The sequence below is a fragment of the Oryctolagus cuniculus genome, chromosome 13 (assembly GCF_964237555.1).
Source record: "Oryctolagus cuniculus chromosome 13, mOryCun1.1, whole genome shotgun sequence".
Classification (NCBI taxonomy): domain Eukaryota; kingdom Metazoa; phylum Chordata; class Mammalia; order Lagomorpha; family Leporidae; genus Oryctolagus; species Oryctolagus cuniculus.
In genome coordinates this window covers 70,898,821-70,922,844 of record NC_091444.1, presented here as the reverse complement: position 1 = coordinate 70,922,844, position 24,024 = coordinate 70,898,821, and the positions used below count along the sequence as shown (strand labels likewise).

Genomic DNA, 24,024 nt, shown 5'->3' with positions numbered 1-24,024 from the left:
TAAACAGTCAAATTTTTAGAAGTTATCAAACCTTTCTGTGCCGTTCTACCCGAAATTCAGAAACCTGAGAGGAAAGTAAGTATAATGTTTTAGTAATCTGGAAGGGAGCTTGAGTGGCTTATCCTGCTAAACTAGCAAGATTGGTTTGCTTTCCATGCCTTTTCTGGTTGTAATTGGAAAGGTATTAACCTGTTCATCCTCCGAATAAGAGGCACAAAGTGAATGAAAACTATGTCTAGGTAGGTAGGTAATCCTGTTTTCACAAATGACTATTCTTTAAACTGTTGCCTTTCCTAATCAAGTGTTTCTATGGCCTGCATGTTGGGTAAGGTACAGTATTTGCCTAGCTATCTTGATCCTTTCTAATTTCTATAGGATAGGGTAGGTATTGTGCTTCCTAATGGTGGAACCTGCTGGGCCCCAGCTACTGGGTGGGTGTTGATGAGTACAACTGTCTTATGTAAAGGAATTGCAACTGTGCATGTGTATACCTTCCATCTCTTGATTAATTCATTGGAAAGAAAAATGGCAGGAGTGCTTTCCAAAGATCTTGTGATTGGATCAAATCTATGATTGTATATTTTTGGAGCTGAGGTATTTAAATTCCAGAATTATTATTAATCCCAAACTTGCCAGTTTCCAGACATTCCTTTCCTATACTTTCAACTTCTCCTGAAACTAGCTTGAATAGGAACATAGAAAGAGGTAGGTTAAACTTCTGTTATAGAGGTGTATTTCTTATTATTGCTTTGAGATGATAAATATATTTATTCTAGTAACATTTCAGGCACCCCAAGAATCTCTGGCTTTTTGTAGTCTATGAAAGATTTGTATAATAAATTATAGGCAGTACTTGATTTGGATGGTTCAGTGTTAAATTGCAGAAGGTGCATATTGGATCTGTGTTTTGATTATTTGTCTTTTTCAGTTTCATTTAACACAGCACATAAGGACTGCCTGTATTGAAATTTTTTATTTTTTGAAAAGTAAAGAAACTTATGTTCAAGAAGTTTAGCTGTTTGTTTTAGCTGTTACTGACTAGGGTAAAAGGGACATTTTAAATAACTAACAGGTACATGTCACGTTGGGGAATGTTGTTGTGCTTCAATGTGGAGTTTTACTTTGACTTTGCTATTTCTTGATTTTGATTGATCATCTTTATATTTTGTTGTACAGATCCAGTTTAGAGAAAAGGTACTATGGACTGCTATAACTCTGTTCATTTTCTTAGTATGTTGTCAGGTATGTAACCATAATATTAAATAAACCTTTCCGCTATTTTTATAAGGTCTTGCATAATTAAAATTTGGGAAACTTAGTTAAAATAATAAATACGCTGAAATATATTGTGCATTGTTATTCTTTTAAAGATTTATTTGTGTTTTATTTAAAAGGAAGAGTGACAGGGAGGGAAAGAGAGAGAGAGCTCTTCCACCTGCTGGTTCACTCCCCGGATAGCTGAAACAGCCAGGGCTTAGCTGGGCTGAAGGCAGGAGTCAGCAGCCATCTTTGAGTTTCTCACGTGGGTGAGAGGAACTCAGGTACTTAAACCATCATTCGCTGCCTCCCAGGAGCATCAGGGGACTGAATCTGAAGTGGAGGATCTGGAATATGAACTGGCCCTCTGGTATAGGATGCTGGTGTGGCTCAAGTGAAAGCGTAACCCACTGTGCTGTGACACTGGCCTTTGTTACTCTTTTTAATACGAGTTGCTTTAAAAAGATTTATTTATTTATTTGGAACACAGAGTTACATAGAGAGAGAAAAAGACAGAGACAGAGATCTTTTATCCTCTGGTTCACTCCCCAGTTGGCCACAACAGCCAACAGCTGGGCCAGGCTGAAGCCAGGAGCCAGGAGCTCCACAACTGCGTCTCCATATGGTGGCAGGGGCCCAAGTACTTGGGCCATCTTCTGCTGCTTTCCCAGGTGCATTGGCAGGGAAATGGGTTGGAAGTAGTGCAACCAAGACTTGAACTAGTGGTCATATGGGGTGCAGCACTGCAGACAGTAACTTAACCAGTGCACCATAGCACCCCCAATATGAGTTAAAAATGGTTATCTTGTTCTTTGTATTTCTTTTTGTTTATTAGTGGGAAAAAACACTTAACACTGTTTCTTTTTTTTTTTTTCTTTCTTTAAAAAAAAAAGGATTTATTTATTTGAAAGGCAGATTTACAGAGAGGGAAAGAGAGAGGTCTTCCAACCGCTGGTTCACTCCCCAAATAGCTACAATGGTCAGAGGTGGACTGATCCAAAGCCAGGAGGCAGGAGCTTACTCTGTGTCTCCCACATGGTTACAAGGGCCCAAGGACCTGGGCCATCCTCTGCTGCTTTCCCAGGCCATAGCAGAGAGCTGGATCAGAAGTAGAATGGCAGGGACCCGAACCTTGGCCGGCACTGCAGGTGGCAGCTTTACCTACTATGCCACAGCACTGGCTCCCCCCCCCCCTTTTTTTTTTTTTTAATTTTCAGAATGGTCTTTACCCTTTTTTGGGAGTTATTTGTTGTTTCTTACTAATTTAGGACAGTTTTTAAATAAAAGTAATTTTGGCATATGTATTACAAATATTTCTCAAATTTGCCTTTTAACATGTATTAATTTAAATATCCTATAACCAAATTTTTAGAACCTTGGAGATTTACTGTGTTTAAAAGTTATTAAAATTTAGTGATACTTTTACATATAATTTTGTAGAAATGCTAAGTTCATTTAACAAGCATAAAATATGATCTGCTTGTATTTCAAGGTTGTTAATGAGAGTTACGTAATTTAGGTGAAAGCTGTTTGAGAATTTCCAAAACTACTGAAATGCATGAAAGAGCTCTTGAAAAAATTATATTAGGAAAGAATAGGATATGTTAGGTCCCTAATCTGGGGAAAACTCAAATGTATTTTCTTTTTGAAGGGTGAAATGATCAGATGATTAATGTACTTTTATTACTGCACTTGGTTTAAATTTGTTTTGGATGGTGAGGGAGAGATAAGTTTTAACAAACAGGGTAAAGATAAAAAGAACAATTACCTATATTCCTACTTTGTAATTTTAACATCTTAGAAATTCCCCTGCCCCCATTTAAAAAGACAGTCAGGAGTAGGTGTTTGGTGAAGATGTTGCTTGGGGGCCAGCACTGTTGCGTAGTGGGTAAAGCCACTGCCTGCAGTGCCGGCATTCCATATGGAAGCCGGTTCAAGTCCCGGCTGCTCTGCTTCTGGTCTAGCTCTCTGTTATGGCCTGGGAAAGCAGTAGAAGATGGCCCAATTCCTTGGGCCCCTGCGCCCATGTGGGAGACCTGAAAGAAGACCCTGGCTCCTGGCTTCAGATTGGCCCAGCTCTGGCCATTGTGACCATCTGGGGAGTGAACCAGTGGATGGAAGACCTCTCTCTCTCTCTCTCTCTCTCTCTTTACCTTTCAAACAAATAAATAAATCTTAAAAAAAAAAAAAAAGATTTTGCTTGGAATACTGAAATCCCAGCCGGAGTTCTTTATCTGAATACCTGATTCCAGCTTCCTGTTAATTTATACCCTGGGAGGTAGCAGTTTCTGCTCATATATTTGGGTCCTCGTCACCCACATGGAAGAAGCAGATTGAGTACTGGGCTCTGGGCTTTGACCTGATTCAGCCCCAGCTGTTTCTGGCATTTGAGAAATGAACCAGTGGATAGATCTATCTGCCTTTTGATCTCTTTCTCAGCCTTTCAAATAAATTAAATAATAATTGAAGAAATATCAACTTTACGTTAGTATTACAATATGTACATAGTAAACTATACTCATTTTTTTAAGGTTTATGTATTTATTTGAGAGGCAGAGTTACAGACAGAGAGAGGAGGGAGAGACACAGAGAGAAAGGTCTTCCATCCATTGGTTCATTCCCTAAATGGCATCAACAGCTGAGGCTGTGCCAAGCGGAAGCTGGGAGCCAGGAACTCCATCTAGGTCTCCCGTGTCTGTGCCAGGGGCCCAAGGACTTGGCTCATCTTCCACTGCCTTCCCAGGCGCATTAGCAGGGAGCTGGATCAGGAGCAGAGCAGCCAGGACTTGAACCAGTGCTCTGAGATGCCGACATCCCAGCTTAACCTGCTGTGGCACGGTGCTGCCCCCTGTGCTCGTTTATAAAGTGTGGGTTTCTAAGTTCTGACAAAAACATACATACCCAAGTAACTCCTACCGAGCTGATATAGAAGCATGTCTGTTACCCTCTAACTTTTCTCAGGCTATGCTCACCCAAGCCCCAGTCCCCAGCAAACACTGATCTACCTTTTGTTACTGTAATTTGTTTTGTCTTTTCTAAAGTTGCCATGATCTAGTGGGATCATAAAGTATTATGCTTTATGCCTGACTTCATTGTAATCTTTTTGAGATTCATGCATACCATTGGGATGTCAGCAGCTCATTCCTGTTTATTTCTGAGTAGTGTTCTGCATTATGAATATATCACGGTTTATTCATTCGGTCACTTGTTGGACTCCTGGTTATTTCCAAATTTTGAAAACAGAACACAGTTGCTATAAGCTTTCACCTACAAGTCTTTTGTAGAGGTCTGTTGTTTAATCTCTGTTGGGTGAGTACCCAGGAGTAGAGTGGCTGGGTTGACTGATAAGTGGGTGTTCAATTTTCTGGGAAATTGTCACCTCTTCACTGGTTGCCCATTGGTGGCTCCTCATTGTGTTTGCACTGCCAGGTGGTACAGTTCAGTTGCACTGCATCCTTTTGTTTTGTTTTGTTCAGCCTTCCTGTGTGTGTGCTTTTTTTAAAAACTTTTATTTAAGAAATATAAATTTCGAAAGTATAATTTTGGATTATAGCGTTTTTCCCCCCATAACCTCCCTCTCACCCGCAACCATCCCATCTCCCATTCCCTCTCCCATCCCATTCTTCATCAAGATTCATTTTCAATTATATTAATATCCAGAAGATCAACTTGGTATATACTAAGTAAAGATTTCAACAGTTTGCACCCACAGAGATACACAAAGTATAAAGTATTGAGTAGTAGTTTTATCATTAATTCGCATAGTACAACACATTAAGGACAGATCCTACATGGGGAGCAAGTATACAGTGACTCCTGTTGTTGATTTAACAATTGACACTCTTACTTATGACGTCAGTAAACACCCGAGGCTTTTGTCATGAACTGCCAAGGCTATGGAAGCCTCTGAAGTTCACAAATTCTGACCTTATTTAGACAAGGCCATAATCAAAGTGGAAGTTTTCTCCTCCCTTCAGAGAAAGGTACCTCCTTCTTTGATGGCCCATTATTTGCACTGGGATCTCACTCGCAGAGATCTTTCTTTTAGGTCATTTCTTTTTTTTTTTTTTTTTTTTTTTTTTGACAGGCGGAGTGGACAGTGAGAGAGAGAGACAGAGAGAAAGGTCTTCCTTTTGCCGATGGTTCACCCTCCAATGGCCGCCGCGGCCAGCACGCTGCGGCCGGCGCACCGCGCTGATCCGATGGCAGGAGCCAGGAGCCAGGTGCTTTTCCTGGTCTCCCATGGGGTGCAGGGCCCAAGCACCTGGGCCATCCTCCACTGCAATCCCTGGCCACAGCAGAGGGCTGGCCTGGAAGAGGGGCAACCGGGACAGAATCCGGCGCCCCGACCGGGACTAGAACCCGGTGTGCCGGCGCCGCTAGGCGGAGGATTAGCCTAGTGAGCCGCGGCGCCGGCCTAGGTCATTTCTTTTCAGCTTCTTACCAATGCCTTTTTTTTTTGGGAAAGATTTATTTGAGAGGTAGAGTTACAGACAGAGAGGGAGAGAGACAGAGAAAGAGGTCTTCCATCTGCTGGTTCACTCCCCAAATGGCCGCAATGGCTGGAGCTGGTCTGATCAGAAGCCAGGAGCCTCCTCTGAGGCAACCACATGGGCGCAGGGGCCCAAGCCCTTGGGCCATCTTCTACTGTTTTCCCAGCCTATATCAGAGAGCTGGATCAGAAGTGGAGCAATTGGGACTAGAACCAGTGCCTCTGGCACTAAGGTGCTGCAGGCAGAGGCTTAGCCCACTATGGCACAGCACCAGCCCCACCAATGCCTTTGAAGAACAAGAGGTTTTTTTTTTTGACAGAGTAGACAGAGAGAGAAAGGTCTTCCTTCCATTGGTTCACTCCCCAAGTGGCTGTTACGGCCGGTGCGCTGCGCCGATCTGAAGCCAGTAGCAAGGTGCTTCCTCCTGGTCTCCCATGGGGTGCAGGGCCCAAGCACTTGGGCCATCCTCCACTGCACTCCCAGGCCACAGCAGAGAGCTGGACTGGAAGAAGAGCAACCGGGACAGAATCCGGCACCCCAACTGGAACTAGAACCCGGGGTACCGGCACTGCAGTCGGAGGATTAGCCAAGTGAGCTGCGGCGTTGGCCAAGAACAAGAGTTTTTAATCTTGATAAAGTTCAACTTATCTGTTTTTTCTTTTGTGGCTAACAGTTATTCCCCCCGAAGAAATTTTTGTGTATTTTAAGGTTGTGATGCTTTTTTCCTGTTATGATTTTGGCTTTATAGTTTTACATTTCAGTTTGTAATCTATTCCAGGTTCTTTTTTTATAGTATGAGGTAAAGGGTCAAGGTTCGTTTCTTTATTCTGTGTTGGTATCCTGTTGGTCCAACACCATTTGTTGAAAAGAATTCCTCACTTACCTTGCCTTTGTTGTTGAAGATGGTTAGCCTTATAAGCCTGGGTCTGTTTCTCTATTCTCTCTTCTGTGCCGTTGGTCTGTGAGTTCCTTTGTTTGATCAGAACCACAGTTTTGATTCCTGGAGCTCCATAGGAAGTCCTTCATTCAGTTTATCAAAGTCCTCCCATTTTGTTCTTTGTTGAAATCATTTTTACTCTTTGGTCTTTCATATTTCCATACAAATTTTAGAATCAGTCTGTCAATTTCTATAAGAAAACATGCTGGGATAATGATTTGTGTTGCTCTGAATTTATAGGTCAGTCTCAGAATTGACATCTGGTCAATATTGAATCTTGTCAGGGACCATTTTTCCGTAAAAATCCAGGTGGTAAATATTTTACGTTTTGTGGCTGTAACTCAGGAACCCCAGAGCAAGAAAACAACTCAAAGAAAAGGATGACATTTTTCATAACTATTTCATGTAATAAAATTATGCATTTTATGTTACTTTATTTTTTTCTCTATGTTTACATGCTTCATATTTTTGTCTTTCTCACACTTAGGCAGCTCTGCCCAGTGTGGGTTGTTTCTCGATTCTCTTTCCGTTGATCTCAAGTAGGTTCTAGCCTGTTTTCTTTAGCTGGAGGGAATAGTGGCAAATGAGATCAGCTAAGTGCAGTAATGCTGCTGGGGCTCTGCTGCGTCCTTCTTTCTCTTTTTTAAAGATTTATATTTGAAAGGCGAGTTACAGAGAGGCAGAAGCAGAGGCAGAGAGATTTTTCCGTCCAGTGGTTCACTCTCCAAAAGGCCACCATAGCTGGAGCTGGGCCAGGAGTGCCAAAGGGCTTGGGTCATCTTCTGCTGCTTTCCCAGGCCATAGCAGAGAGCTGGATTGGAAGTGGAGCAGCCGGGACTAGAACCGGCGCCCAAATGGGATGCCAGCACTGCAGGCGGCAGCTTTACCCACTACGCCACAGCGCTGGCCCCCTTTCTTCTTGAGAGTTTTGGCAATAGAGGGTTCTCAGATCCTGACCAAGGTCCCAGTTCCTACTTCATTGTAGTCCTGTAATCTTCAGTACTGAGGGAGAAGCTTAACCCTCCTGCCACCTCTCTTTCATTCATTTCTTCCAGCTGCTGTTTCTGCTCCTTAACCAAAGGAAGGAAGAAGATAAGGATGTCTGTGTGGTTTTCATTTCTCCAGATTCGGATTGTTGGTGGGGATTCTGAGGCTTCTCCTGCCTTCCCACTGTGATGGTCAGGAGCAGATTTGTACCTAGTCTCTTCACTACCAACTCCCCCACCCCACTCCACCTGTCTGTCCTTCAAGTTGATAATCAGTTTTCTTACTTTGCTGCTTTATAGATTTTGTTTTCTTTTTTTCTTAGCTTTTATTTTTCATTATTGTTAGCTTCTGCTATTTTACATGTTTTTAAAAATGTGTTTTATTGTGTCCCAGAACTGGAAAAAATTCTGTAATATCTTTGTAACTTGCCATCTTAGCCAGAAGAACTTTGGTTTTCCATTCGCACTGCCTTTGGAAATCATTGATGTTAACTTTCTGTTTCTGCATCTGATCAGTTCAGGCTTCCATTGCAGCGTGAATGCTTTGTTGAAGTTTGTGCAGTGAAAAATTTGAGGCAACATAAACCACAGATTCAATTTGAGCATTAAGATTCATGAATCTGGTACACCCAACCCTAGAAGAGGGTTGGCGAGCTCTGTTCCAGCAGTTTGTATGAGCTGAACAAGGCAGTGAAGTCAGAACTGGATTGGCTCCAGCTAAGCTTCTGTCTTACTGGCTTCCAGTCTGATGCCAGGTCCTTCTATAACCAGCTGGCTGGTTGGCTGTCTGCTGGCTGTCATTGGTTGAAGCTCAATTCAGAATTGATCAGTCACAGGGAGATGTTCAGGTTCTGTTGCTTTCCTGAGAGTTCTGGGTGCTGAAACAACTCCAGGCTAATGGCTTCCTGATTACATTTCTTTAACAAATGGAAACCTGTTTTACATGTCATACACTACAAGGTTTGGAACTCTGCTACTGTGACCAATTCTGCCCAGCCGTTGTACATGGTCTTACTGAACTATTGAACTTATTAAGAGAAGTGAAATTAGAAGCTGACTCCAGTAATCCTGTTGGCCACAGCAAAGGAGGGCATATGGTTATTGAGGGGAGGTCAGTTGGCTTTTCTTTGTTCTCTTCCACAGAGCAACTAACCATATAGGTTGAGGATCTCTCTTTAGGGAAGGTAACTGGGCCGACAGACCTGATACAGACTGTAGTGTTAATTGGTTTTTACACAGTAACTTCCTTACTCCTCATCCCTCACCTTAAGAGTGTCTACAGGGGACTGGCGCAGTGGCACAGTGGGTTAAAGCCCAGCCTACAGCGCCAGTATGCCTTAGAGGCATCAGTTTGAGTTCCAGCTGCTCCACTTCCGATCCAGCTCTCTGCTCTGGCCTGGAAATGTTGTGGAGGATGGCCCAAGTCTTTTGGCCCCTGCACTCATGTGGCAGACTCAGAAGAGGCTCTAGTTTCCTGGCTTTTGGTCAGATCAGCTCCTGCTGGTGTGGCCATTTGGGATGTGAACCAGCAGATGGATGATCTCTCTCTCTCTCTCTGCCTCTCTCCACAACTCTGTCTTTCAAATAAATAAAACTTAAAAATAAGAAGGTCTCTACAGCTACCAGGTACATATACAATATTCATCCTTCATGCCTCTCCAGTTTTGATACCCATCTAATAGTTTCAGACTTCCAAAGAGGCTTAGACTGAGCACAGGAGTTGGCAGTATTTTTAAGTTCTTTTGGAACTTAAAAACAAGGGAATCAGTTTCACGTAGAGAAGTTTTTTAAAGTTTTTAAAGTCTGCTTTTCCGTGAGTCTGATCCCCACGTAGTTGAAGAGGTTTGTATGCCCGAGTGCTGTATCCTAAACTTGGGTCTTAGGATAGGACCTGATCTGTAGTTGAGGTGGCTTTGTTTTCCGATTAAAAATTGATAGGTGTTTGTTATAGAGAATTTGGTAAATACTGAGAATGATAAGGAAGCAAAAGTCAATCATAATCCCACTTTCTATGCAGATTTGTGCCGTATGCAACTGTTAAGTCATTTTTCTAGTTTTGTACCAGGATTTTAAAATCAGTTCTTAACAGCAGCAAGACTGAATTTTAGGTGGGATAATTCCTTGCCATGGGGTGGTCCTATGCATTTTAAGATGCTCAGCTGTAGCCACATCCCTGCCAAGGTGGTACAGCCAGCAGTGTATCCAGGCATTGCCAAATGAGAACCACTATGTTATACCTAATGTAAGCATACTTGTTCATGGCTGTCTTATATTCTATTTGATACCGTCTTCAGTCTTCCATCTGGGAGTGTGATCTTGGTTGTCTTTAGGTTTGCAAAGTTGTTCTACAACTAGACCGATATCAATTTATAATCTACTGATGGAAGAAAAAATCATAAAAAAGGGGCCGACGCCGTGTCTCACTTGGTTAATCCTCCACCTGCAGCACAGGCATCCCATATGGGCGCCGGGTTCTAGTCCCAGCTGCTCTTCTTCCAGTCCAGCTCTCTGCTATGGCCTGGGAAAGCAATGGAGGATGGTCCAGGTGCTTGGGCCCCTGCATCCACATGGGAGACCAGGAAGAAGCACCTGGCTTCTGGCTTCGGATCGGCGCATCGCCAGCCGTGGGGGCCATTTGGGGAGTGAACCAAGTGAAGGAAGACCTTTCTCTCTGTCTCTCTCTCTCTCTCTCACTGTCTGTAACTCTACCTGTCAAATAAATAAATTTAAAAAAATCTTAAAAAGAATCATAAACCATAAAATTTACCATTTTAACCATATCTAGGTTACGAGGTAGTAGTGTGAGGTATATTCATGTTGTACAATAGCTGTTCATACTGGCAGGAGTATGTAATGAAGTACACTAAGTAATGATTTATGCTGCTTTTTTTTTTTTTAAAGAATTTTAAACATATGCTGTTTTTGTAGAAGATGAGTAGATCTTTAAAAAAGTCATGCAAACCTGAAGTAAATGCATTATAAATTAAGAGCGAATGCATTCTTAAGTATTTTATGTAATATTTTAGATCCCACTCTTTGGAATCATGTCATCAGATTCCGCGGATCCTTTCTACTGGATGAGAGTTATTCTTGCATCTAACAGAGGTATGTGCTTCTTTCCTTTGCCTCCACACTGCCGCCAACAGCAAGTAGATGTTTAATGTCGATTCACATCGGTTTTTCAGTGTCTGCAGGGAGGGAGAAAAGAAACCCATTGCCCAAGAGGAGACCCAGACACGTAACTAATGGTAGCACCATAGGTGTGTTTGTTGCAGTTACAGAGCATTCTCTCCTTGGGTTTTCACAGACTCAGCCGCCGTCATGTGCAGGGTCGGGAGGAGAGGCTGCCAGAGCAGCATTTGAAAGGCAGGTCAGGCTGAGGAGAGCTGGGGCTGAGGCTCAGCAGCACGAGGGCTGGGAAGCTGTAGTGGGGGAGGTGCTGGGCAGTGAACCCAGAGACTGATGAGGCTTGCTTTTAAGGAGTAGTGATTGCCTGTGTTTTGGAAACACTTTTGTAATTTTCTCAGGCTGTAAAAGTAATACTGCTTTCAGAAATGCAGCAGCACTTAATACAGGCTTAAATGAAGCTGAAAACAAGTCTCACTTCTGAGGGAGAGCGCTAGGTGGGTGACTAGGTTGATGGATATCTGTCCAGACTTTGCACACATAGTCATATATGTAAATTCATCTCCTTTCATTTAACTAAAGAAATAGCATGTACTGTGTATACAGTTCACCTGCCTGGCTTGTTTACTTAATATCTTACATGAGCTATTCCATGATGAGGATGTGCCACAATTTATTTAATCATCCGTTCAACACATATCGACTGAATTCTTATCTGTGGGCCAGTCTTTGTGGTGGGTGCTGAGAATTGCAAGCAGTAAATAAGACGGTGTTCTAGTTTCTGTGGTTTTATGTTTTCAAAAAAAATTTATTATGTATTTGAGAGGAAGGAGAGCAAGAGAGCATGCACAGCAGTGAGCCCCCATCCATTGGTTCGTTCCCTAAATACCTGTAACAGCTAGACTGGGCCAGGACAGGGAACACAACCCAGGTCTCCCACGTGGATGGCAGGAACCCAGTTCCTGAACCGCAGTGCTGCCTCTCAGCGTCTGCATTGGCAGGAAACTGGAGCAAGGAGTCAGGCCAGAAACTGAGCCCGGGAGCTGTCATAGGGGTGTAGGTGTCTTTACCACTGGGCTACGTGCCTGCTTCAGAGTTCTGTTTCCTGCTTGAGGATCTGGAATGTATGTGAAGTATGTGGGGTGGGCAAGGATGCTCCAGGAAGGTGGTGTTTGAATAGAGACCTGCAGGAAGTGTGAGAGAAGGCCCTGAGAGACCTAGGAGGAAGCATTCTAGGGAAGACCAAGTGCAGAGGCCCTGAGGTAAAAGGACAGAGGTGCAGATATGTCTACAGTTCCGAAAGAGCTTGAGTACAACAGTGAGGAATGTCTTGTAAGTATGACAAGAAATTTTTGCAGGCCATTAGGGTGCACTCATTATAAATTTTGTTGTTTTCCTTTTTTTTTTTTAAAGATTTATTTATTTATTTGAAAGTCGGAGTTACACAGAGAAGGAGAGACAGAGGGAGAGAGATCTTCCATCCGCTGGTTCACTCCAGAGATGGCCGCAATGGCCAGAGCTGTGCCAGTCCGAAGCCAGGAGCCAGGAACTTCTTCCGGGTCTCCCACGTGGGTGCAGGGACCCAAGGACTTGGGCCATCTTCTACTGCTTTCCCAGGCCATAGCGCAGAGCTGGATTGGAAGTGGAGCAGCCGGGGCATGAACCGGCGCCTGTATGGGATGCTGGCACTGCAGGCGGTGCCTTCACAGGTTTTGCCACAGCACTGGCCCCTTTCCTTTTTTTTTAAATGTTTTTTTTTTTTTTTTTTTTTTTTTTTTTGACAGGCAGAGTGGACAGTGAGAGAGAGAGACAGAGAGAAAGGTCTTCTTTTTGCCGTTGGTTCACCCTCCAATGGCCGCTGCGGCCGGCGCACCGCGCTGATCCGATGGCAGGAGCCAGGTACTTCTCCTGGTCTCCCATGGGTGCAGGGCCCAAGCACTTGGGCCATCCTCCACTGCACTCCCGGGCCACAGCAGAGAGCTGGCCTGGAAGAGGGGCAACCGGGACAGAATCCGGCGCCCCGACCGGGACTAGAACCCGGTGTTCCGGCGCCACAAGGCGGAGGATTAGCCTAGTGAGCCGCGGCGCCGGCCGTAAATGTCATTTTAAATAGTGCCACAATGAAGGCTATCATATACTTCTGTAATTTTTTTCAGAGTGAATTTCTAGGAGTTTAACTGTTTGGTCACAAGATACATGCACTTAACATTTTCAGTAGAGAAAGCTAAATGATGTTCCAGAAGAGGGTTGTATCACTGTATGCACTCAGCAACAATACATGAGAATGACCGTTCTTCCATCAGTGGGTGCCACTAGTCTTTTAGTTTTTGTCGTTCCGACAGGCAGAAATTGGCATATCTTGTTTAACTTTTATTTCTTTATCTGTTGCTGAGCTTTAATATTGTTTTACATATTTTTGAATATTTGTGTATCTTCTATGACTGGACTTTTCATTAATACGTTAAATTTATTTGTCTTAAGTAATAGTCTGAATAGCTTAAACACCAAAAATGGAATTTGTTGGAAGGATAGTGGTTAATCTTTTAGAGTCCAAAAAGGAGGCAGACCAGGGGCCAGCATTGCTGGCATCCTGCATCAGAGCACTACTTTGAGTCCCGGCTGCTCTACTTCCTATCCAGGTCCCTGCTGATGTGCCTGGAAAGCAGCGGAAGATGGCCCCAGTGCTTGGCCCTGCCACCCATGTGGGGGACTTGGATGGAGTTCCTGCTTCTGACTTCATCCTGCACTTAGCAGCCAGCTTCTGTCATTTGGCCATTGAAACAGTGAATGGCATATCTCTCTGTCTCTCTCCCCGCAACCTCCACTCTACTCTGCCTTTCAAATAAATACTTAAGTAAATTTGTTAAGCCAGGGCAATGGTTAGATAATGGCGACAGGAACTTTGAACGTTTTCTGTGTGACCCAGCTCCAGTGACTCCCAGATTCTGTCTCGTAGTTCACAATTCCAGGCAGCAGGATTCATGCAGGCTCGGTCAGCTTGTTAGGGCATCACAGTTACAAGGGCTGGACTTGGGTCCTGTGGCGCTGATGTTCCACTGAGAAACCTTCACGTGGAGCGGCCACATCACCTGTCTGTTCTTTTTAAAATTGGTTTGTTGACTTTGAAAGATTACCTATGTCATTTCTTTGAAAGGGAGGGGAGAAGAGAGAGTAATTACTGGTATCTCACCTCTGTTGATTCACTTCCCCGAAGCCCACAACAGTCAGGATTGGCGATAACTGAATGCAGGAGCCAAGGCCTTAATCCAGTCCTCTCAAGCAGGTGGCAGTCAGCACTGCTGCCTCCCAAGGTGTGCACCAGCAGGACGTGCAATTGGAAGTGGAGCCTGGACTTGAACCCAGGCACTCTGATAGGGGATGCAGGCATCCTGAGCGGCATCTTAACCAAATGCCCATCCTGGCTTGTCCCCTGTTTCATTGATTTGTAAGAGCATGTAGGATATTAGAGATAGGAACTCTTTGTCCTTTGAGTTTGAATATTTTTCTTTTAACTGTTATGCTATATTTTGCTATGTGGAAATTTCAGAGTGTTATCTAGCATCTTCCATCTTTTTCTTTGTGGCGTATACGGTGTTTTTTTGTCATTCTTAGAAATACTTTTCCAGATTATATAGTTCCCCTCATTTCCTTAGTATTTTTGGCATGTATCCTTTATTGTCTATTCACTCAGCATTTTGTTTAGATGTTTTGAGGTAAGGAATTGGTTTAATTTTCTGTAAATGGCCAGTTGTTTACCAAGGTCCATTTACCTCTTTTTGAAAAACATTTACTTTTTGTTTGTTTTTTAAAGATTTATTTATTTTTGAAAGGTAGAGTTGAGAGAGAGAAGGAGATACAGAGAGAGAGAGATCTTCTGTCCACTGGTTCATACTCCAAATAGCTGCAGTAACCCGACTGGGCTGGACACATTAGCAGGGAGCTGGATCTGAAGTAGAGCAGCCAGAACTCCAGCCAGTGCTGTAGGCCATGACTTTAACCTGCTGCGCCACATTGCCAGCCCCAAAATATTTACTTTTTTATTTATTTGAAAAGCAGACTGACAGATCTTCCATCTACTGGTCCACTCCCCAAATGGCCTCAACAGCTTGATGCCATGAGCCAGGAACCCCATCCGGGCCTCCCACATGGGTGGCAGGGGCCCAAGCACTTGGGCATCTTCTGTTGCCTTCTCAGGTGCATTAACAGGGAGCTGGATCAGAAGCGGAGGCCGGTGCTGCGGCTCACTAGGCTAATCCTCCGCCTAGCGGCGCCGGCACACCAGGTTCTAGTCCCGGTCGGGGCGCCGGATTCTGTCCCGGTTGCCCCTCTTCCAGGCCAGCTCTCTGCTGTGGCCAGGGAGTGCAGTGGAGGATGGCCCAGGTGCTTGGGCCCTGCACCCCATGGGAGACCAGGAGAAGTACCTGGTTCCTGCCTTCAGATCAGCGTGGTGCGCCGGCTGCAGCGCGCTGGCCGCGGCTGCCATTGGAGGGTGAACCAACGGCAAAGGAGGACCTTTCTCTCTGTCTCTCTCTCTTACTGTCCACTCTGCCTGTCAAAACAAAAACAAAAACAAAAAAACAAAAACAACAAAGCGGAGCAGCTGGCTCTCACACCGATGCTTTGATATGGGATGCTGGTGTTGCAAGTGGTAGCCTAACCCGCTGCACTGTATGCTGGCGTCCTCTCTTTCTTTGAAGTGCCAAATTTCCTATATAAAATTTTCATTAAGGATTGATGAGATCTATTTATAACTAGATCTATTCGGCAGCTATAGATTTTGGTACCTTAGGAAAATCTGTGTTCTGACTGTAACAGTAAAAAATGTTTTTATTTTTCAGTATTGAAGAAGTACATGAGAAGAATTGAGAATTCCACTTAAGTGGAATATTTTATATTTAGGGCATTTTTCAGCACTTAAGGACTAGATCAAGTAGCATTATTTAGTTCTAGATGTTCCTTTACACAATTGGCATATATATATATATATATATATATATATATATATATATATTTAGCTTTTAATTCTAAGTGCAGTATATGTTTTCTGTTAGGAAAAATTTAGAAAATAGGGGAAAATCATTTATAATTCCACTAGGTAGAAAGAATAACAATAAGCATCTTGAAACTAGATTAAAATATTAGGATGCCAGCATTGCATGCAGGCAGCTTTACCTGCTATGCTACAGCCCCGGCCCTGTCATAAACATTCTTTATGTTGCTAAATATTCTACAAGATTGTTTTAGGTAACTTTCGATGTAACTTAAAATTTTATGTTAGAATTACAAATACTCTTCAGTATCTTTATTAACTTAGGATTATTTTACATTAGCAATAAAATATTTAGTGTGAGTTTTTTAAAAAAGTTTTTATTATTTCCTTGAAAGACAGAGTAACAGAGAGGCAGGGAGAGAGAGAGAGAGGTCTTCCATCTGCTGGTTCACTTCCCAAATGGCTGCAATGGCTGGAGCTGGGCCATTCCAAAAGCCGGAGCCAGGAGCTTCTTCTGGGGCTCCCACACAGGTGCAGGGGCCCAAGGACTTGGGCCATCTTCTACTGCTTTCCCAGGCCACAGCAGAAAGCTGGATTGGAAGTGGGGCAGCCAGAACTCAAACCGGCACCCATTTGGGATACCAGCACCACAGGCAGCAGCTTTACCTGCTACACCACGACTCCAGCCCGTATGTGGGGGGTCTTAAAAAATTTTATGGAAATATGGATTATGAAAAACTGTATGATTTTAAATTTTTCACCAAAATAAATTTCTCTTTTAATTCCAGTTTTCCATGAACTTTGTGAAGTACCGATGTGTAACACTTTTTATTCAGTGCATTGTAGTAGTGTGATGTTAATAAATGAGAACCTTTTTAGCAGTTAAGGGATGAAGATTGCTTTTTTTTTTTTTTTTGACAGGCAGAGTGGACACAGAGAGACAGAGAGAAAGGTCTTCCTTTGCCATTGGTTCACCCTCCAACGGCCGCTGTGGCCGGCGCACTGCGGCCGGCGCACTGCACTAATCCGATGGCAGGAGCCAGGTACTTCTCCTGGTCTCCCATGGGGTGCAGGGCCCAAGCACTTGGGCCATCCTCCACTGCACTTCCTGGCCACAGCAGAGAGCTGGCCTGGAAGAGGGGCAGCCGGGACAGAATCCGGCGCCCCGACTGGGACTAGAACCCGGTGTGCCGGCGCCGCTAGGCGGAGGATTAGCCTAGTGAGCCGCGGCACCGGAAGATTGCTTGTTAGCACTGAAACGTGTTTCCTGTGTGTCAGAGAACAGTAAAAACTGTTTACTTCTGTACCCTTCTTTTGCAGGAACTTTAATGGAATTGGGTATTTCCCCAATTGTAACATCTGGTTTGATCATGCAGTTGTTAGCTGGAGCCAAAATCATTGAAGTTGGAGATACACCCAAAGACAGAGCTCTATTCAACGGAGCCCAGAAATGTGAGCATGCGTGCAGTTGCAGAGCCTTTTCCAAATCTGAGGGTGTTTGTGCTGCCAATGTTTTCCGTGGCCTTTCTTGTCTTTGATTGTAAGCATGTGCTACTTTTCTCCCCAATTTTTGTCAGTATTTGGTATGATCATTACGATTGGGCAAGCCATTGTGTATGTCATGACGGGGATGTACGGGGACCCTGCAGAAATGGGTGCTGGCATCTGTCTCCTTATCATTATTCAGGTAAGAAAATCCTGCCTTTTCATATGCAGATAATAAACAGTTTGATGTCTTTTTTTTTAAACAGTTGTTTATGTAATTGATTTATTCATTTCACTTTTGAATTATTAAATTATTTTTATTACTGAAGTAATATGTGTAAATTATGTTGGTTTAGCAAATGATTCTCTATTAGCCTTTTACCTACACAATATAATTATGGATCTGTTGTATTTCAGTGCCTCTGGTATGTCCATTTTGCATATTTGGAGGTCTCTAAAATCAGGATGCTTCCTTACAGTTAATAGTGCCCAGCAGTTGCTGTCAGCCAAAGGGTAGTCATGGCATTTGTCACTGCCTGTGCACATGTGCCAGCTTGGTTATAGCTGCTCATATCCTCATTATACCGGTTGGTTACATGTATTGTTGATAAACAGGTGTTTGAGTTTAATTACTATCTCAAATAGCCTCCAAAAATGTGTTGTAATTATTGAAATGAAAGTTTTTGTGTGTACAGAAAGGCGTATAAACAACAAGCTGGATGATAAATATGTATGACTAAGAATACCTCATTTTGTAAGTAGAAAATAATTTTAAATAAATTTTTTTCTTAATTTTATTTATTTATTTGAGAGGTAGAGTTACAGACAGAGAGGTGGAGACAGAGAGAAAGATCTTCATCCTCTGGTTCACTTCCCAAATGACAACAATGGCCAGAGCTGGGCTGATCTAAAGCTAGGAGCCAGAAGCTTTTTCCGGGTCGCCCATGCAGGTGCAGGGGCCCAAGCACTTGGGCCATCTTCTGCTTTCCCAGGCCATAGCAGAGAGCTGGTTAGAAAGAGGAAGAGACACAAACCCTGCACACATATGGGATGCCGGCACTGCAGGCGGAAGCTCAGCCTACTACGCCAAAGTGCTGACCCCCAAAGTAACAATTCTTCATAATAATGTATTGTGTCATGGGTAATTGGCAGTATTCTTTATTAGTGATATACAGAATAATAGTGTTTGAAGTACTGATGTCTTAGAGTCAGTGAACTAACATGCATACACTCATATTCCATGGATGTTTTAAATGGACGCTTTGAAATGAAATTTTTATTTATTTTTTTAAAGATTTATTTATTTATATGAAAGTCAGAGTTACACAGAGAGAAGGAGAGAAAGGAGAGAAAGAGAGAGGGGGGGAGAGAGATTGAGAGAGATTGAGATATCTTCCACCCATTGGTTCACTCCCCAAATGGCTGCAATGGCTGGCTAGAGCTGCGCTGATCCGAAGTCAGGAGCCAGGAACTTCTTCCAGGTCTCCCACATGATTGCAAGGGCCAAGGCTTTGGGCCATTTTCTGCTGCTTTCCCTGGCCAGAGCAGAGAGCTGGATCAGAAGTGGAGCAACTGGGTCTTGAACCGGCGCCCATATGGGATGCCAACACTGCAGGCAGAGGTTTTACCCGCTACGCCACAGTGCAGGCCCCGTGTAATGGAATTTTTAAAGGGCAGTATAATAATTGCCACTACTAAGTATCTTCCAGGGTGTAAAATTTGGAAGATATTGCTCTGTTGTATAACCCTTAATCATCATCATTTAAAGAAACAACCCAAGAATATGTTGTATTTAGGCTATATAGTAGTTATTTTTTGTGTTTTGAAAAGTTTCCTTAAGTTAAAAAACTGGGTGTCTGCAGCTGTAATTATCTTGGAAATGTGTCTTCTTACCTGCTCTATGAAATTAGAATTAATTTAGGAAAATCTTTTTAACGATTCAAATGACCAAACTCGGGGCTGGCGCTGTGGCGCACTAGGCTCACCCTCCACCTGCGGCGCCGGCATCTCATGTGGGCACCAGTTCTGTCCCGGCTGCTCCTCTTCCAGACCAGCTTTCTGCTGTGGCCCAGGAGGGCAGAGGAGGATAGCCCACATGCTTGGGCCCTGCACCCGCATGGGAGACCAGGAGGAGGCACCTGGCTCCTGGTTTCGGTTTGGTGGGGCTCCATCCATTGCGGCTCCATCCATTGTGGCTATATGGGGAATGAACCAACGGAACGAAGACCTTTTCTCTCTCTCTCACTGTCTGTAATTCTACCTGTCAAATAAATAAATAAAAATCTAAAAAAAAAAAAAAAAAAAAACTCAAAAAAATAGTTTTGAAGGGTTCCAGGTACCAATTTGGTCATGTATAGTTGAGAAATGTGATTGTCCGAGGCTGCCTTGGTTGTTCATTCATTTTTCCTCTAGAAACCTTATATAGGAAACCTCATCTAGGACCAGTCATAATAAGATGGATCGGGGGCCTGATTCAGAACAAGGAGAGTTGCGTTATTCAAGTGTTTTTTGGACTCATAACAATAGGGATGGCTTTTTTCCTCCTTTTTTTTCCATTTGTATTTGATGTGAGCTGGTGAGCTTTCACCCACTGGTTCACTCCCCAGATGCCTGAAATGGCTGGCCAGAGGGGTGCAAGTCAGGAACCAGGGACTCTATCCAGGTCTCCTGCGCAGGTGACAGGAACTCAGCTGCCTCACAGGAGTCTGGAGCCAGGAGCAACCCAGGAACTCTGATGTGGGGTGGCATATCCTAACCTGAGGGTTACCCCTCCGGGTTAAACATCTCGCCCAGAGTGGCTTTTCTGATGAGGTGCTTTTTTGACAAGGCAGGACATTTTAATCAATTGGCATTTTCTTCAAGTGTAATATTATCTTTATTCTTCCATTTGTAAAGCACTTGGCTGGCAAATTTTATAACCCTTGGGAGTTAGAGGAAGGAGGGATGCAGTGGATGGGGAGAGGATACTTTGGAGACTGATTTTCATACCTTTACTGCTTAGTATCTCTTGCTGCTTTTGGCCTTGCTGAGGGTCCTTACAGGCCGCTGTTGCCTTATGTTTTTCTCTGTAGCATTTGCTTTATGCAGCCCGTAGTTCAGAATAACCCTATTTATTTTTATTTTTATTGCTTTTTTAAAATATATTTGAATGGCAGGGTTAAAGAGAGAGAGGGAGAGACAGAGGTCTTCTATCCTCTGGTTCACTCCCAAATGGCCACAATGGCCAGAGCTGAGGCAGGCCAGAGCCAGGAGCTTCTTCTGGGTCTCCCAAATGGGTGGCAGGGGCCCAGGCACTTGGGCCATCTTTCACTGTTTTCCCAGGTGCATTAGCAGGGAGCTGAATTGGAAATGGAGCAGCTGGAACTCAAACCGGTGCCCATGTGGGATGCTGGTGTCATAGGCAGCGGCATAACACACTATGCCCTAATGCTGATTGCAAGATTTGTTTATTTATCTGAAAGAGAGAGAGTGGGAGAGACAAAGAAACATCTTTGATTTGTTGCTTCACTCCCCTTGGGGCCACAACTACCAGTGCTGGGCCAGGTCTAAACCAGGAGCCAGGAGCTTCATCTGACACTTGATGAAGTACTGCTTTCTCCAGGCCATTAACAAGGAGCTGGAACAGAAGTGGAGCAGCTGGGATGCAATGACACCCATATGGGAAGCTTGCACTGCAGGTGGTCCCCCAGAATACCTCCGTAACCCTGAATTTTAAAAGACATTCAGAACTGGCCCTAGCTCTTAGAAATTATGCCTTCTTATACAGTAGGTTGTGGATTTATTTGATATAAAATGGAGTTAAGCTATTTTGATGTTTATTTTCTCTATCAGAAGCCCAAGACAGTTACATTATGTGAATAGAATAAGTAAAATGGATATATATTCATTTATTTACTTAAGTTCTGGCATACAAATACTTGTGTCTCGGTTAATTCTTGTAGTGCAAATGTATAGAGAAATGCATTATCCTAGGTGGGCAGTGACTCATTGGTGCCTTTTCAGGGCTTTGCTAACACTGAGAGTATGTGTTTATCAAAGGAGCTATGATTGGTTCATTGTGTTTTCTCTTAGATACATAGTTTTTTTTTTTTTTTTTTTTTTTTTTTTTTTTTTTTTTTTTTTTGACAGGCAGAGTGGACAGTGAGAGAGAAAGACAGAGAGAAAGGTCTTCCTTTTGCTGTTGGTTCACCCTCCAATGGCCACCACGGCCGGTGCGCTGCGGCTGGCACACCGCGCTGATCCGATGGCAGGAGCCAGGTACTTCTCCTGGTCTCCCATGGGGTGCAGGGCCCAAGCACTTGGGCCATCCTCCACTGCACTCCCTGGCCACAGCAGAGAGCTGGCCTGGAAGAGGGGCAACCGGGAGAGAATCCGGTGCCCCGACCGGGACTAGAACCCGGTGTGCCGGCGCCGCTAGGTGGAGGATTAGCCTAGTGAGCCGTGGCGCCGGCCTAGATACATAGGTTTTATGCATACTGTTATGGAAGTATTTCTTACCTTTCACATTTTTTTTTTTTTAAGATTTATTTATTTGAAAAAGTTACAGAGAGAGAGAAAGAGCTCTTAGGCTGGTTTACTCCCCAGAAGGCCACAACGGCCAGCGCTGGGCCGGGCAAAGCCAGGAACCAGGAGCTCTTCTGGGTTCCTATGTGGGTGGCAGGAGCCCAAACGTTTGGGCCATTTAACCTCCACTGCTTTTCCTAGGCCACCAGCAGGGAGCTGGATGGGAAGTAGAGTAGCTGGGGATTGAATTGGCGTCCATGTGGGATGCTATCATTGCAGGCGGCAGCTTTACCCGCCATGCCCCAGTGCCTTCCCAAGGTCGGTGCTTTTTGAGTGATGAGTTTTGAAATCTAAATGGTGGGTCTCGATTAAAACTTTAGAAAGATGGATAAAAAATCAGTGTCCCTGGCTCGTGGGAAAGGGCAGTCAGTAGTTTGCTAGCCTAAGTCGTTGGGTGGAGACGGTCGTTCCCACTGCAGAGGTTGCCTCCGTTCCTGTCACTGCCGCAGTCACCGAGCTGCCGCTCACTCCCTGGTCTCTCATCCCTTTTCATAGGCACGCGTGCATCTTTTACATTGTTCCCTCAGTTACGGAAACCGTTTCTCATTTAGCTTTCTCTGCAGTTGCTTTCTACCATTAGAATGCAAGCATGTACCTGGCCCAGGATATGGTCGAGTCCCTCTGAGTGTGCTCGACACTGCCCTCAACAGGGCGTCTGGAGAACGGCAGTCGTTTTAGGGCTGCCCTGTACCTTTGTGCAGTCGGCTGTCAGAAGCCCATGATCAGACTTTGTGGTGGCTGACTGTCGGTAGACAGCTGTCATTCCCTGCGTGGGAATGGGTTTCTGTCTTTGCAATTATGAGTACTGATTGCCTCACAGTGTGATCCTGGTCAAAATAAAATGTTGTAACTTTCTGTCACAGTGTCAGACGGGCTTCTACTAGTAGTAAAGGGTTCGCATGAGTCTGTTAGAAGTTTGAGGATTGTCCCCTTTTTTCAGTTCATTGAAAGACTACATGACTGAATAGACATGTCGGGCTGTGCAGAGCCGCTGGAATGCAGTTAAGGAACCATTGGCATTAGAAGTACAGGTGCTTAAGATGGGGTAGCATAGCTGCTGCTCGCTGCTCCTCACAGGTGCACCTGGTGGAGGGAGTGACCCCTGAGCCGGGGGCTGGGGGGTTCTCAGCAGAGCGGCCTATCTTCTTCCCACTTGATGAGGCTGCTCAGCTTACAGCAGGGAGGCAGATGAACAGTGAGTAGTCGGTCACCTGCGAGGCTGTGGAGTGTTGTAACTGATGCGTCCTTTTATGGAAATGTCTCCTTCATGAAGAAAACTAAGAATTTTCACTGTCAAAATTAAAGTTTTTTTGCTTTCATTTTGTTAAAAATTATAAGCTTAAGAGCCTGGTGAATTCTTAACTGTCTTCAAATTTACATTCAGTCATCATTCTAGGTATCAAATGCATTTTTACATTGTCATAATCTGTGTATATATTCATTTGTGTTCTTAATTTTTGACTTATTCTCATTATAATATATATATATATAACTAATACTATATGTAATACTTTCAAAAACTATCCACATAGTCTTTATACATACCCTTAGTAGCAGTGTACAGTGCGTCTTGTTACTATAGCACAATTTGTTTAGCCTTTCACTTGGAGGTTTTGGGGAATGTTTTCAGCTCCTACTGTAAGCCTTAAATTCTACAACTCAGATTATTTAATGTGCTTTTCAGATAGGCTGTATTTAAATGTTTAAACATAAGGGCAACTCTTGAGAAGGTTTTAAGCAAACTTTAAAGGTTGAAATGTCTGCTTTATAATTTAACAGTCTTTCCAGGCCTCTAATTTTCAGAATTGGCTTCTGACTAAACTCCAGCAGATAGTCACAATAGAGAGAGTGCAGCAGTTGGGCTTCCTACTAAAATGCCCGTCCCGTGGAGGTAGCCATAGTGTTCGTCCTGCCCTCTCCTGAGTTTATTCTTGCTTCAGCTCACTTGCATTTCTCTCCCCACAGTTGTTTGTTGCTGGTTTGATTGTGCTGCTGTTAGATGAGCTGCTACAGAAGGGTTACGGCTTGGGGTCTGGTATTTCCCTCTTTATTGCCACCAACATCTGTGAAACCATTGTCTGGAAGGCCTTTAGTCCCACTACCATTAACACTGGCAGAGGTACATTGCACAGCGCCTGCAACTGCACGAATTTTGCTGGATGTGTGCTGAGAGCGAGTCCATAGTGT

The 24,024-nt window shown here is 43.9% G+C and overlaps 1 protein-coding gene across 5 annotated transcripts in view; it reads left to right on the top strand.

Annotated features, from left to right (window-relative positions):
- Positions 1–24,024, top strand: part of SEC61A2 (SEC61 translocon subunit alpha 2) — a 36,116-nt gene that overhangs the window by 2,044 nt on the left and 10,048 nt on the right. For all 5 annotated transcript variants that reach the window (XM_070055714.1, XM_070055710.1, XM_070055712.1 and 2 more), the window contains 6 exons: positions 8–75; positions 1,177–1,242; positions 10,700–10,778; positions 17,110–17,241; positions 17,367–17,476; positions 23,803–23,956. In XM_070055714.1, the coding sequence (XP_069911815.1) occupies positions 10,718–10,778; positions 17,110–17,241; positions 17,367–17,476; positions 23,803–23,956 (457 nt within the window). In that variant the 5' untranslated portion in view covers positions 8–75; positions 1,177–1,242; positions 10,700–10,717. The remainder of the gene's footprint in view (positions 1–7; positions 76–1,176; positions 1,243–10,699; positions 10,779–17,109; positions 17,242–17,366; positions 17,477–23,802; positions 23,957–24,024) is intronic.